At 45.4% G+C, this 15,857-nt stretch overlaps 1 protein-coding gene and 1 pseudogene across 1 annotated transcript; both read left to right on the forward strand.

Annotated features, from left to right (window-relative positions):
- The first annotated feature begins 4,566 nt into the window (after window positions 1-4,566).
- LOC118702284 (ubiquitin-40S ribosomal protein S27a) lies at window positions 4,567-5,122 on the forward strand. Its single transcript, XM_036408048.2, has one exon. It carries the CDS (start codon window positions 4,606-4,608, stop codon window positions 5,074-5,076), a length of 471 nt encoding a protein of 156 aa, XP_036263941.2. The 5' UTR covers window positions 4,567-4,605; the 3' UTR covers window positions 5,077-5,122.
- Window positions 5,123-14,260: 9,138 nt separating this feature from the next.
- On the forward strand, window positions 14,261-15,857 carry LOC118702246 (annotated as a pseudogene).

A 15,857-nucleotide genomic window follows, 5' to 3' on the forward strand; every position in this document is an offset into this window, starting at 1 on the left:
GGGAAAGCTGGCTGAGTGGAAGCTCTACAACTAGACTGAAAGATAAAAGAGCATTCAGGGCACAAACTGAGGTACAAGGGCTCAGGCACGCTTCGGGCTGGCAGTGGATCCCAGCAGGCAGAGGGCATTGTTTTCTTCAACCTGAAGAGCTCACAATCTCTCTGAAATCCTATTTCTGGAGAGAAGCTGGAGTGTCTGCCATCGGGTCAGAAGTGAGGGTGGCTTGTTTGCAGAGCTACGCACAAGAATAATTGTTTGCTGTGCTGGGATGCAAGACATGAAGACTCAGTCGGAGAGGCAGAGACGGCTGACTGGCAACCATTGTTGTTTGCCATGCCCTAGTCTAGTGATGCCCTGAGACTCCACCCTGCACAATCTAAAAACACACCCAAGCTCCAAGCACCAGCTTTTGCATATGAATGGCCTTCTGTATTGCAGTTTAACCTAGCAAACTTGCAACGTGGTGCAGACAACTCCAAAGCCTCCAAGCTCCAAGCAGGGAGGAGAGGACTGTGGTTCTCACTGTAGCTCCTGCAGGGTGGACTCAGACAGTAGCTGTACTGCACCTGATTGGAGATCCAGAAGCCAGTGTATCTAATGGTCAGTGTGAGACACCCGATTTCAACTCCTCACATCCATAAGTGACACATTCATTGAGCACCAAAGCCCCACTGAAACAAGCCTGCACCATAAGCATGTCTCCAGCACAGCAATTCTTCCATTATAGACACAATGGGTCCTCACAGCCAATTGGCCCGGAGGTCAATTCCTCCCAGTGTACCAATAGCATTCAAGGCTTAACTACACCAAGACTTTGCACTCAGCACACAAAGGGGTGTACCAAGAGCAACCACCTCAGGTGATTGGGGAAGCTGAGCTACTAGCCCTTATAGGACACCTACCACACAAAGCCACTCCATCAACACAGGGAGGCAACCAAAATGCAGAGACACAGAAGCATGTCACAAATGGGAGAGATGGAGGAAAGTAAACTACTGAATGACACAGAGTTCAGAATCACATTCATAAGGTTACTCAAGAATCTTCTAAAAACTGCTGAGAAACTTGAAGAGACCTTCAAGGACCTTAATTGGAATACAAAAAAAAAAAAAAAAAAAGAAAGAAAGAAAGAAAGAAAGAAAGAAAGAAAAAGGACCAATCAGAAATTAAGCATACACTGTCCGAAATAAAGAATATACAGAAACTCAACTATACATCAACTTACCCCAAGAGTCAAACCAAAGATCTGGAATATGAGGAAACAAAAAACACCCAACCAGAGAGGGAGAAAGAAAGAAAGAAAGAAAGAAAGAAAGAAAGAAAGAAAGAAAGAAAGAAAGAAAGAAAGAAAGAAAGAAAGAAAGAAAGAGAGAGAGAGAGAGAGAAAGAAAGAGAGAGAGAGAGAAAGAAAGAAAGAAAGAAAGAAAGAAAGAAAGAAAGAAAAAAGAAAGAAAGAAGAATCAAAAAGTGTGAGGATAGTGTAAGAAGCCTCTGGGACGGCTTTAAGTCTACCAACATCTGGATTTTTGAGGTGCCAGAAAAAGAGAGAACAGGATATTGAAGACCTATTGAAAGAAATAATGACAGAAAGCTTTCCTTACCTAGTGAAAGAAATAGACTTACAAGTCCAGGTAGCACACAGAACCCCAAACAAGAGGAATTCAAAGAGGACTACACCAAGACACATAATTAAAATGCCAATGGCAAAAGACAAAGAGAGAATCTAGAAAGCAGCAAGAGAAAAACAGTTAGTTACTTACAAGGGAGTACCCATACACTTCTCATCTGATTTCTCAACAGAAACTATGCAGGCCAGAAGGGAGTGGAAAGAAATATTCAAAGTGATGAATAGCAAGAATCTACAACCAAGATTACTCTACTCAGCAAAGCTACCATTTAGAATTGAAGGTCAGATAAAGAGCTTCACAGACAAGAAAAAGTTAAAGGAGTTCATCACCACCAAACCAGGATTACATGAAATGCTGAAGGGTATTCTTTAAGAAGAGGAAGAAGAAGGGGAAACCAAGATAGTGGCATAGGTAGACGCCTAACTGCAGCCTCACACAACAATTTCAAAAAAATAAAACTAAAATACAAACTGGACATTATCTGGAACTACAAGAAAGTTGACTGACTGGAAATTCTACAATTAGAAGGAAAGAGAAAACCAGAAGGAAAATCAGAGGAGCTGTAAAAGCCCAAGATACAGAGACATGGTGCATGCATGGGGAGAGGATGGAACTGGAGAGCAGGGGTCGGAGAGATAAAAGCTCTAGACTGCACTGAACCCAAGTTCTGGGTGAGACCAGGAGGACCCAGGCTCATACAGAGGGATTCTGGGCTGTAAGGCGGAAACTCAGGGGAGCAGCGAAAGGCAGAGCCCAGAGTCGCGCACATTTCACCCAGAGGATTGCCTGTGCAGCTGGATTGCCCTAGCAGGAAGGTGACAAAAGCTCCGGACTGCTCTGAACCCCACTTCCAAATACACTGAACCCCAGCTCCAGGTTCATTGGGGGAGAGACTAGATTGTCTGGTAGTGGACAAAACTCGAGGGCACCTTTCTCTCAAAGGTGCTTGCAGCGAGTACCAAAGCAGCGAGTACCAAAGCAGCGAGGACCAAAGGACACTGAGGAACACAGAATCAGGAACCTCATAGGGCGGGGCTGACAGGAAGCCAAGGCTATAGGCTCCACCTTGAAACTCTGCCCCATCAAAGCTGAACACAGAGGCTTTTGCAATTTTCCAAGTCTAGTCGAATAAGGCTGTCTCCCGACATAGACACAACTGATCCTCACAGCCAATTGGCCTGGAGGTCAATTCCTCCCAGTGATACCAACAACAATCAAGACTTAACTACAATAAGGCTGTACACACAGTCCACAAAGGGGTACACCAAGAGTGTCCACATCAGGTAACTGGGAGGCTGACCCACTGAACCATATAGGACACTTTAACACACAAAGCCACCCTACCAACTCAGGGAAGCTGCGAAAATGCCGAGACAAGGAAACAGATCACAAACAACAGAAATGGAAGACAAGAAGCAACTAGATATAGAGTTCAAAACCATGCTTGTAAGGTTTTTCAAGAATTTCCTAGAAAATGCCAATAAAATAAATGAGACCTATGAGGATATGAACAGGGATCAACTAGAAATAAAAAGGGATCAACTAGAAATAAAGAATACATTGTCTGAAATAAAAAATACTATACAGAGTCCTAAAAACAAAATGGAAGATCACAAGAATCAAGTCAAAGATTTGGAACATAAAGAGCCAGAAGTCACTCCTCTGCAGAAGCAAGAAAACAAGAGAATCCAGAAAGTTGAAGATAACATAAGAAACCTCTGGGACAACTTCAAGCGAACCAACATCAGAATTATGGGGGTCCCAGAAGAAGAGAGAGAGCAAGATACCAAAAACATACTGGAAGAAATAGTGACAGAAAACTTCCCCCATTTGGTGAAAGAATTAGACTTACAAGTCCAGGAAGCACACAGAACCCCAAACAAAAGGAATCCAAAGAGGACCACACCAAGACACATCATTATTAAAATTTCAAGAGCAAAAGACAAAGAGAGAATATTAAAAGCAGCAAGAGCAAAGCAGGTAGTTACCTATAAAGGAGCACCCATATGATTGTCAGCTGATTTCTCAACAGAAACCATGCAGGCCAGACGGGAATGGCAAGAAATATTCAAGGTGATGAATAGCAAGAACCTACAGCCAAAAATACTCTACCCAGCAAAGCTATCACTCAGAATCGAAGGCCAGATAAAGAGCTTCACAAAAAAAAAAAAAAAAAAAAAAAAAAGCTAAAGGAGTTCATCTCCACCAAACCAGAATTATATAAATTGCTGAAGGGGGTTCTTTAGGAAGAGGAAGAAAATAAAGATAAAAATTATGAACAACAAATACGTAACTATCAACAAGTCAATCTAAAAACCAAGGAAATTAAAAAATCTGATGAACAATATTTACTGGGTGATTATAATAGAATCAGAGGTATGGAAGGGGAGTGAACTGACGATTCTCGGGGAAAAGGGGAGTGGTGGGTTCGGGAAGAGACTAAACATAAACTGTGCACCTGTAGATGAGGTCAATGGCGGGGGTGGGGGGGAGAAAGGGCAGAAGGTGGGGTGAGAGCCTGGTGGAGGGGAGCAATGGAGGGGGGGAAATGAGGAACATTTGTAATAATATGAACAATAAAGATTTATTTAAAATTTTTAAATATATTTTATTGATTTTTTACAGAGAGGAAGAGAGAGGGATAGAGAGTTAGAAACATCGATGAGAGAGAGTCATTGATCAGCTTCCTCTTGCATACCCCCTACTGGGGATGTGCCTGCAACCAAGGTACATGCCCTTGACCAGAATAGAACTCGGGACCCCTCAGTCCACAGGCCAACGCTCTATCCACTGAGCCAAACAGGTTTTGGCCAGATTTATTTAAAATTTTTTTTAAAAAAAGAAGAAGAGGAAGAAGAAGAAAAAGGTAAAGGTAAAAACTATGCACAACATCAAATACATACCTACCAACAAATGAATCTAAAAATCAAGTGAATAGCTTTTCCGATCTGCCATCTGCGGTGGAGTCTCCGCCAAGATGCAGATTTTCATGAAAACCCTCACGGGGAAGACCATCACTCTCGAGGTTGAACCCTCATATACAATAGAAAATGTAAAGGCCAAGATCCAAGATAAGGAAGGAATTCCTCCTGATCAGCAAAGACTGATCTTTGCTGGCAAGCAACTGGAAGATGGGCATACTTTGTCTGACTACAACATTCAAAAGAAGTCCATGCTTCATCTTGTGCTGAGACTTCATGGTGGTGCCAAGAAAAGGAAGAAGAAATCTTATACCACTCCCAAGAAGAACAAGCATAAGAGAAAGAAGGTTAAGCTGACTGTCGTGAAATACTACAAAGTGGATGAAAATGGCAAAATCAGTTGCCTTCGCCGAGAGTGCCCTTCCGATGAATGTGGTGCTGGAGTTTTCATGGCCAGCCACTTTGACAGACATTATTGTGGCAAATGCTGTCTGACCTATTGCTTCAACAAGCCAGAAGACAAGTAATTGTATTTAGGTTAATAAAAGACAAGAACTAAAAAATAATAATAATAATAAAATAAAAATTAAAATTAAGTGAGTAGAAAATGGACTGGTGAATATAATAGAATCAGGGATATAGAAAGGGAGTGGACTGGCAATTCTCAGGGATAAGGGGGTCTGAGGGATGCAGGAAGAGACTGGACAAAAATCTTACACCTATGGATGAAGACAGTGGCAGGGGGTAAGGACATTGGGTGGGGTGGGGAATCAGGTGGAGGGAAGCTGGGGGGGGGGGGGGAGAGGAACACCTGTAATAATCTGAACAATAAACATTTATTATATATTAAAAAATAACACTGCAAAAAAAATTAACCCTGCTATTCTGGCATCTGTAAACATTTACTTGCTTTAAAAATTGGGGAAAATAGGACTACTCTTCATTGCAGAGATGCTGTAAACTATGCCCCAGACAGAGTTGTCAGTGCTGGTGCCAGACAAGGCCTTGAGATATGATCTCATAGCCTGTCCCAGCACACAGGACTTTTTCTCAGAATGTCTGGAAGTCTCATTCCAAATTTGAAAAACAAAGAGCTGAAAAACATATAAATAAGGGGGCCTTCCACCATATTGGTCCAGGAATTTGAAAAGCAAGATTTTCCTCTGGGCCCACTAGCACTAACGAACAGGACTCCAGACAAATTTGGCTTATTGATTAAGGCATCTTCTGATTTGCAATATAGGCATTATGTTAGTCCTCATGGAGTAAGTATTATCATCACGCCCACTTTACAGATGCGGAAATGGGGCTCGGGGAGGGGAAGTGACCTGCTTGAGGTGCACAGCTATCAAGTGGCAGAGGAAGCATTTGAATGTGAGTCTGCTTAACTCCACTACCCCAAATGGTCTCTGGTTCTCCCCTCTCTCCCTTTTCCTTGGGACTGACTGCTGGCAGGTCAGCTAGCTTCGTGCTACAGCAGACGGGGCACATGCCAAAGATGAAGACCTGTGGTGTGGGGAGGGCCTGGTGTGATCTTAGTCCCGCCCACAAGCCTCTGGGACAGGGAGGGTCTCCCTCTGACTCCCCAGCCCCTGAGCTCCTTGTGGGTGGGGCAGCAGAGAGCTGACAGGGGGCACGGTGTTGTCTTCCCGGCAGACACTGACTCGGGCCCAGCTCCTGGGTCTCCTCTGTGAGTTGGAAGCTGGCAGCAAAGAGACACGTGGGAGAAGGACCCTGTTGTGTCTGATGTGATCTTCCTAAGCCAGAGGGGGGCTGTGTGTGCCATACCTGAGGGTATATATTTGCATCGTGTGAGTGAGTGTGTGAGTGTGTGTGTGTGTATGTGTGTGTGTGTGTGTGTGTTAGTGTGTGTGTGAGTGTATGTGTGAGTGTGTGTGTGTGTGCGTGTGTGTGTGAGTGTGTATGTGTTTGAGTGTGTGTGTGTGTTTGTGTGTGTATGTGTGATCCCAGGATATTACTAACAATGAGGAAGCTGCAAACACTGCTATTTGTTCCCTGCAGCCTCTGAGCTTAGCACCTCACCTCTCCAGAAAGCAGAAGAGCTCACCACAGGGAGTGGAGGGAGCCAGGCTCCCCCACCATTCCCTCCTCCCCCTTATTGCCCCACCTGCTCCCCAGGGTGTCAGCTGTCAGGAACAGAGGTCCTTGGACCTTGCCCCTCTGCCTGCCAGTCACCAAGACTAAAGTAAACATTTACCGAAGCACCAGGTCATGTTTGCTTAAGCCTGGGGTCACTGCACACTGCCTCTCTCCAGCAGTCTCCCCTGCAGGCCCAGAGCAGGGGAGGTGGCAGCAGTAACTCCATTTTGGCTCCGTTGTTTCTGTTTGTAACAAAACTGATTGGGCCAGAGGTTGTCCTGACCCAGGGCAGGTGAGAGCTGTGGCTTCCTGGCCCAAGTGCCTGCCTGTGGGGAAGGGAGAGATGCGTCTGGGAAGTTCAGTGGCCTGGCCAGCCGAGCACAGGAGAACAAGGTGCCTAAGCCACTGGCCTTGGAGTCAGACAGGTCTGGGTGTATGAACAGTTGTGTGATCTTGGGGGAAGCAGCTCAGGGCCTGGCACACAGTAGGGCCTTACTCAGTGGAAGGTAGCAGTGATCTGGGGAAGCTGAGAAAGGAGAATAAGACTCTGGCTGGAAGGGGCCCTTAGAGATCATCTGCCCTTATTTAGGTGGGGTAAACCGAGGCCTGGAGAGCTTGCCCAAGGATCCTCTTTGAGGGAGAACCTGGGGGTAAATGCCACACCCGGATACAAGTGGAGGCAGCACCACGTGCCTTTTCAGTTGAGGGCAAGGTTGGCCTGGAGCGGAGGGGCACACGGTGTCCCCGTGGCCAGATGGGGTTTGCTTGCTTGTACAGAGTAGGCAGCAGAAAGTACTCACTAATGTTTATATAAATGTGTCATATAAAAATCCACATTTTTTTTATTTGTTTGAAAAAAAATCAGAAACTGTGGTCACTCCAGACCTGTATTCCTCCATGGCAGCAAGCAGCTGGAGCTGGCCTGGGCTGCTCCCTTCGGCTGTTCTCTGCTTTCCACAGTCCCCACCCCTCTCTATTGTCTCCCGGACCCCGCAGCCCGGTGTCCCTGCACCTAATCATCCTACAGGAGCTAAGGTGGTTAGAGCACGTGGCTCACTCCCTCAGTTACATGCCCTGCCCTGTCGGCTTTAGGAAGTAAAGCCCTCCACATGCTGCAACCCATACATTGCCTGCCTCTGTGCAGCCCTGAGTCATTTCTCTCGAGCCCTCTTGGCAATGTTTTCCCTGAAAGCCTTCCTGCCCACATCCATCCGGAAATAGAAGGATCTGCCTGTGGTCCTACGTGGGCCCTCTCTCCACATTCTTTATTTTCCCTCTGCTTTTTGAAACTATGCCAAGGGTTAGAGTGTTCATTTTCCCCATCTTCTTCCCCCCCCCCCCACCCTGCCCATCAGTGCCTCTTCTCCCCTCCTCCCTGAGAGGCCCAGTGCCCTGTGGGGCTGGCCCTCTTTCTCTGCCTGTGATGGCCAGATGACCCAAGAGCAGGCAGAATTGCCAAGGGCGCTATTTACCTGGGATGGAGGGCAGACAGATTTGTTGAGTTCCTTGGAGCAAGAAAGATAATCAGGAGAATCCAAGATGGCTGCACAGGTAAACACTTAGCCACAGTTGCACACAACAATTTCAATAAAATACAACTAAATATAAAATGGACATTACCCAGAACTACAGGAAAGTCGACTGACTGGAAATTTTACAACGAGAAGCAAAGAGAAAACCAGAAGGAAGAGCGGAGGAGCTGTCAGGGGCATGTACCTTGGTTGTGGGCATATCCCCAGTAGGGGGTGTGCAAGAGGCAGCTGATCGATGACTCTCTCTCATCGATGTTTCTAACTCTCTATCTCTCTCCCTTCCTCTCTGTACAAAATCAATAAAATATATTTTTTAAAAAAGAATACGTTTGGTGACACCTGTTTTAATAAATTAATTAATTAATTAATTAATTAAAACATTATGATTTTTAAGTTATGATTTGTTTTGATTGTGAAGTAAATACATGAATGAAAAAAAAGGTTAAAAAGCATGGTACATAAAAAAGAAAATAAACAGTAGGAATAAATCCATATGCATCGATATTTCAAGAAGTAAAAACAGACCATACCTGCCAGTTAATAAACCTGTAATGATCCACACTCATAGACTGAATAAAAAATGAACATCACCTGGCCAGTATGGTTCAGTGGTTGAGCACTGACCCATGTACCAAGAAGTTGCATGTTTGGTTCCTGGTCAGGGCACATGCCCAGGTTTCAGGATTGATCACCAACAGGGGGTGTGCAGGGAGGCAGCCAATTGATGTTCATGCATTGATATTTCTATCTCTCCCTCTATTCCTCTCTTTCTAAAATCAATAATCAATCAAACATTTTTAAAATAAATAAATAGCCTGACCAGCATGGCTCAGTGTTTGAGCATCCAGGAGGTTACAGTTCAATTCCCAATTGGGGCATATGCCTGGATTGAAGCATCCATCTTATTTAAAAACTGCTGTTTGAAATTTTAATCCTGCTATTTGGCTTCTGAAAATTTTTGCTTGCTAAGACTACTGCCATTTCAGATAGGCCATTAAACATTCCCCAGACAAGGTTATCTGTGCTGCCACCAGGCCAGGCCTCTGGTTGAGGTCTCAAGCCCCAGCACATACAGGCTCTTTAAGAACTTGCAAAAAAGGCCAGAAACACCCCATATTTGGGAGACAAAGAAGGTAAGAACATATAAATAGGGTAAATTCCTGCATGTTGGAGCCCAGAATTTGAAAGACATTTTCCTCTGGTCCCACGCTTAATAAATGTAACTCCATCTCTAAGTATTGCTTTGTTCTTCTTTGGTTTTCTGTAATAGATTACAGGGTTACAGCAGGAAGCCGATTGATGATTCTCTTCGTCATTGCGATTCTCTCCCTTCCCCTTCCTCTCTGAAATCAATGTTTTAAAAATAAAATAACTAGTTAAATAAATAGATTTCACAAGCACATGAAGGAAAAAGGAAATGAAAGGGAGAAGATATACCAGCCTAATGTCTCCCAAAAGAAAGACAGTGTGGCTGAGCTTCTATGAGACAGAATTGACATTATGGCAAAAGGAGATTATTAGTAATAACAGGAACATTGTGATGAAAGGAATCATGTGCCAGAAAAATACTAAAGTCCTGACACATAACAATGGAGCCCTAAAGTACAAGATCTTCACTTGCCCATTAGTAATCAATAAATCAGACAAAAAAATAGTAAATGTATGAAATATTTGAAAAATATAATACTTATTTAGGTTTATCCAAGTAACCACTACAGCACTCTAAATTCTTAATTAAAGAATCACCATTAATTTCAGGCACACATGGAAATTTTACAAATATTAGCCACATACCAGGCCAAGATACAAGCCTTAATAAATGCTGGAGAAATAATGTCATAGATAATACAGTCTTCCACACTGACACCCCCCTCAAAAAAAAAAAAAGTAGAAATCAATAACAAAAAAAGAGGGGGATCCAAGATGGCTGCTCGGGTAGACACCTAACCGCAGCAGCACACAACAATTTCAATGGAATACAGCTAAAATGTAGAGTGGACATTGCCCAGAGCTACAGGTAGTCAACTGACTGAAAACTCTACAATAGGAAGGAGGGAGAAAACCAGAAGGAAAATCAGAGGAGCTGAAAAAAGCCTAAGGTACGGAGACATGCTGCGCGCTCCCATGCACGTGCGCGCGGAGAGGTCGCAGCCGGAGAGGAGGAGAGGGCTGGGTGCTGCCTGGCGTTCCCTAGCAGGAAGGAAATAGAACCCCCAGCCTGGGCTGAACCCCCGACCCGCAGCGCTGAGCCCCAGTTATGGGCCAGACCCTGGGGACCCAGGCTCCGGCAGGGGGAGACGGGGCTGTGAGGCGGAATCCCGGGGGAGCAGCGAAAGGCGGGGCCCCCGGAGTCGCGCGCACATTGTGCGCAGAGGACTGAATGTTGACTTTGATGCTGGATTACCCTAACGTGAAGAAACAAAGCCTCCGGCGGCGCTATGCCTCAGTCTGGACTGCTCTGAACCCCAGTCCTGGACCAGACCCTGGGGACTCAGGCTCGGGCAGGGGGAGACGGGGCTGTGAGGCGGAATCCCAGGGGAGTGGCAAAAAGCGGAGCCCCCAGAGTCACGCACACTGTGCGCAGAGGACAGTCTGTTGACTTTGATCCTGGACTCCCCTAGTGGGAAGGAAAAAAAAAAAAGCTCCAGCTGGAGGAATGCGACAGGGAGCAGGAGCCCCTGCCGGACACCAGCCAGCCGGGCGCCGGCAGGGAGCCGGGCGACAAGGCCCCCGGGGGGGGGGGGTGCCCCTGAGCCATCGACCTCTGAGCGCGGGCAACGGAGCCAAGGACGGGGGCTGCTTCCTGGGCAGCGCTGACCCCAGCAACAGGCTGAAGCAGCGCAGGAGGCCGCAGAGAACAAAGGGGTGCCACAGGCCAACCTGCTGAGCTCCCAGGACAAGGAGGAAGAAACCAAAGAAGTTCTCAATGTGAAGAAATCAAGTGAGAGCAAAAGATAGTAAAATTACTTAAGAAAGAATACAAAGAAGATCTTGAAAAATAAAAGACTAAGTCAGAACTCAACTCACCAGCCAACATTGCAACATAAATGCGTTTTTTAAAAAAAAGAAAGAAAAGAAAAAGGGACAGAATGTTGGAACAGCGGCGACCAGGCCTAGAGTGGCCAGGCACAAGGCAGTGGCAGCCGGACCCGGAGCAGCAGCGGCCAGGCCCCAGAGCAGCAGCAGCCAGAACCAGAGCATCAACGGCCAGCACTGGAGCAGCCAGACCTGGGGCAGTGGCAGCCAGGCCTGAGGCGGAGGTGGCCAAGACCCGGGTGGCCAGTCCAGGAACACCCAGACCCGGAGTGGCCGGGCCCGGAGAAGCCGGGCCGAGAGCAGCCGGGTCAGGTGCAACCAGGCCCGGAGCAGCGGCTGCCAGGCTGGGAGCGGCCAGGCCCGGAGCAGCGGCTGCCAGGCTGGGAGCGGCCAGGCCCGAAGCAGCCGGGCCCGGAGCAACCGGGGCCAGAGCAGCCGGGTCGGGTGCAGCCAGGCCTGGAGCAGCAACAGCCAAGTCCGGAGCAACTAGGTCGGGAGCGGCAGTGGCCAGACCCGAAGCAGCTGGTTGCGGAACGAACCAGAGCAACAGAGGCCAGGCCCAGAGCAGCCAGGCCCGGAACAAGCTCGCTCCTCGCCTGCCCCTCCCCCACGGCTGCCTCTCAGACATGGCTGGAAACTTTTGCGGGAACTTGAGGGTCTGCTGAATCAAGTGATGAAGGCTTAGATCTGGATGTGTTGAGTTAGTATAGCGCTGGGGTGTTGATCTGTGAGTGCCTTGAGTGGGGCCTGGATGAGGCTGGTTGACCTATTTGGAAATGTTTTTTGTGTGCAGTGTATCATTGGGCATGTGGAGGTATTATTGATATGAGAAAATGCTAAGTAACAGATTTACTATCTGAAAAGGGATTTACTATCGGGGAAAGGGAGGGAGGAAGAGACTGAACATAAACTGTGCACCTATGGATGAGGACAATGGGGGATGGGGAGAGGGAGAAGGGTGAGGTGGGAACCTGGTGGAGGGGGGAAGAAATGAGGAACCTTTGTAATAATATGAACAATAAAGATTGATTTAAAAAAAATAACAAAAAAAAGATGAAGGCTCTTAAAGTAGTGGGGAGAGATGCCCTGCCTTGTGGCTCAGTTGGTTGGAGCATCGTTCTGGGCACTGGCAGGTTTCAGATTTGATTCCTGCTCTGAGCACCTGCCTGGGTTTTGGACTTTCAAGTTTGGTTCCTTGGTCAGGGGGCATATGGGAGACAAGTCATTGATATCTTTCTCTCTCATCTCTCTCTCTCTCTCTCTCTCTCTCTCTCTCTTTTCTCTCTCTCTCTCTCTCTCTCTCTCTCTCTTTCTCTCTCTCTCTCTCTCTCCTCTCCTCTCCTCAGGTGCAGTGTGTTTTTTAAATACTGGAGAGAGAGGAGGGTGGGCACGGACCACTTTCAATACAGACTGCAGGCTACCGTATCATGGTGAACCAGAACCCCTCCTCCCCCACCAAGAATATGAAAACCAAGTGTTGGATTCAGCTGAGTATTCAAGAAGACACGACTGGTGGAATCGTGTTCAGGGCCACAGTCTGGGCTAATGGCAGAAAAACACTCAGCAGCCACTCACAGTGTAATGGGTAGAGTGACTGGCTGGCATGCAGAAAATTGGAAAATGTGCAGCAACAGCAGTAGGTGGTGGCAGTCTTCTCCTTTGATTGCTAATCACAGTGACTATGTGCAGATCAAAGAAAAAAAGTGTAAACAAAGCAAGTGACAGATTAAGAAATGAACAAATGATGCAGAAGCCAAAATCAACAACACAATTGAAGAGGCAACAGAATTTGTTGAACAGAACACTGTGATATCCGTGGGTATGGGAAGCTTTTGCTAGGCCTGGCATCATAAGGATATGAATGTTCTACCACAGTGGAGTCACCTGTGAGAAAGGAAGTGGTGGCCACAGGCGATCTCTCAACATTTCATACTAATAGACTCTTTAGGGCGACAAGAAACAGCTGGCAGGACAATATCAAACACACCTCAGCGTTTTGCCATCTGAAGTTTGGCAAACTAGCATCTGTTGTAAAACAGCTCACATGGTATGTGTGCAGTAGTATCCTGAGCAAAGCATGGCTTTCAGTTATTTAAATCAGATGTCCTTCATTGTGCTCTATAGTATAGTGCCTATAATTAAAATTTTGTATTATAGCTTCAACAATAGGGGTGACTTTTTAAAAAAGATATGTTTGCAATAAACTGAAGAACTGAAATGCCCTTTTGTAAGACTTACAAATTTAGAATTATTAAAGCTATTAAACAGATTTAATTCCTATTTTTAGGTTGATTTTTCCTTGCAATTCCTTGTTTTAATATATTTTTATTTATTTCAAAGAGGAAGAGAGATGGATAGAGAGATAGAGACATCATTGATGAGAGATAATCTTTAATTGGCTGCCTCTTGCACACCCACAACCAGGGTATGTGCCATTGACCAGAATCGAACCTGGGACTTTTCAGTCTTCAGGCTGATGCTCCATCCCAGTGGTCGGCAAACTCATTAGTCAACAGAACCAAATATCAACAGTACAATGATTGAAATTACTTTTCAGAGCCAAATTTAAACTTCTTCTAACCCCACTTCTTCCAAATAGACTGCCCAGGCTGTGGTATTTGTGGAAGAGCCACACTCAATGAGCCAAAGAGCCGCATGTAGCTCACGAGCTGCAATTTGCCAACCACTGCACTAGCCATACCGGCTAGGAATCCCTGCAATTCTTACCTTGTTTATAAAATAACTGTAGTAAATAGTTTCAAGGAAGACTCTTCTAAGAAAATATTCCATGTTTAAAGCTCTTTTCCTTGGCTTCTGGTCAAGATGTTGGCATAGATAAATGCAATATTTGCTGCCTCCCACAACCACAGCAAAACTTACAATTAAAGCCCGGCTGTTGTGGCTCCATGGTTGAATGTCAACCTATGAACCAGAAGGTAATGATTCAATTCCCAGTCAGGGCGCATGCCTGGGTTTGGGGCTCAACCCCCTGTGGGAGGCATGCAAGAGGCAACCAACCAAGAATCTCTCCCATCACTGATGTTTCTATCGCTCTGCTTCCTCGAAGGCTGCATGCTCCTCTCGCATGAGGTGGCCAGGCGCATGTACGGGAAGGACAAAGTGGGTATCTTACAACATCCAGATGGCACAGTTTTGAAACAGCTAGAACCACCGCCAAGGGGCCCAAGAGAGTTAGAGTTCTATAATATGGTTTTTGCTGCTGATAGTACTGATGGTGTTCTTTGAGCTATGAAATTATTTGCCAAAATATTACAGCATTTGGTCATCTCCCACTGCACCAAAGATTTATACCTAAAACTGGAAGATGTGACCCATAAACTTAATAAGTCCTGTATAAGGGATGTAAAGAAGGGCGAAAAAGCTATGATCCTTTTGCCTTATCTGAGAAGATTCAGCAACACCCATTAATGGAAGAGATTGGGTTCTTGGCATGAGGTTTTATCATGTTCATTCTGATAGCTATGAGACACAAAGCCAGTACTATGGAAGAAGCTTGACAAAAGAAACTCTAAAAAAAGGAGTTTCCAGGTTTTTTCATAATGGATTCTGCTTAAAGAAAGATGCTGTTGCTGCCAGTATTCAGAAGATCGAGAGAGTTCTGCAGTGGTTTGAAAGCCAGAAGCAGCTTAACTGCTATGCAAGTTCATTACTGTTTGTTTATGAAGGTTCATCTCATCCAACTACTACAAAATCAAATGACAGAACATTGGCAGAAAAGTGTTTGTCCAAAGGACAACTCGGACACAGACGTACTGGAGTACAATAATAACTTTTGAGTGTTAAGTTCCACAACAAATGGAAAAATAAAGGCTTCAGTAGGCAAAAGCTAGTCTAAGATGTATGCTTGTCACAGAAAAAAAAGTATTCAAGAAAGCATCACAGCCAGACTTCATTGAAAGTTGAAAATACAGAACAAGACAATGGGTGGAAAAGCTTGTCACAGGAACATTTAAATGGAAATTTACTTTCCCAACTGGAAAAAGTTTTCTACCATCTTCCCACTGGTTGCCAAGAGATTGGGGAAGTAGCCGGGACCGGTTTAGCTCAACGGATAGAGCGTCGGCTTGGGGACTGAAGGGACCCGGGTTCGATTCCAGTCAAGGGCATGTACCTTGGTTGCGGGCATATCCCCAGTAGGGGGTGTGCAAGAGGCAACTGATCGATGACTCTCTCTCATGACTCTCTCATCGATGTTTCTAACTCTCTATCTCTCTCCCTTCCTCTCTGTACAAAATCAATAAAAATATATTTATAAAAAAAAAGAGAGAGAGATTGGGGAAGTAGAAGTGCGAATGATAGATTTTGCTCATGTTTTCCCTAGCAACACAATAGATGAGGGATAGGTTTATGGACTGAAGAATTTAATTACTGTAGTTCAAAGTATTTTTGGACAATTGAATCCTTTGCTGCAGTCTTTTTAAGGAGTGGGGCGATCATTGTGAAGAGCAGCAGTCAGTATCTCTGCACATGTAATGCTATGTAAACAATTTGTATTGTGCGTCTACATTTTATTTGTCTTTACACTTTTGGTAGAAGAATTAACTTTTTTATAATCTTACTCAGGAAAACTAATTATTTGTTCATTAGAAAACTATGAAGAATAAAGAAACTTTGGAATG

Source organism: Pipistrellus kuhlii, unplaced genomic scaffold (assembly GCF_014108245.1).
Source record: "Pipistrellus kuhlii isolate mPipKuh1 unplaced genomic scaffold, mPipKuh1.p scaffold_m20_p_38, whole genome shotgun sequence".
NCBI classification, from domain to species: Eukaryota; Metazoa; Chordata; class Mammalia; order Chiroptera; family Vespertilionidae; genus Pipistrellus; species Pipistrellus kuhlii.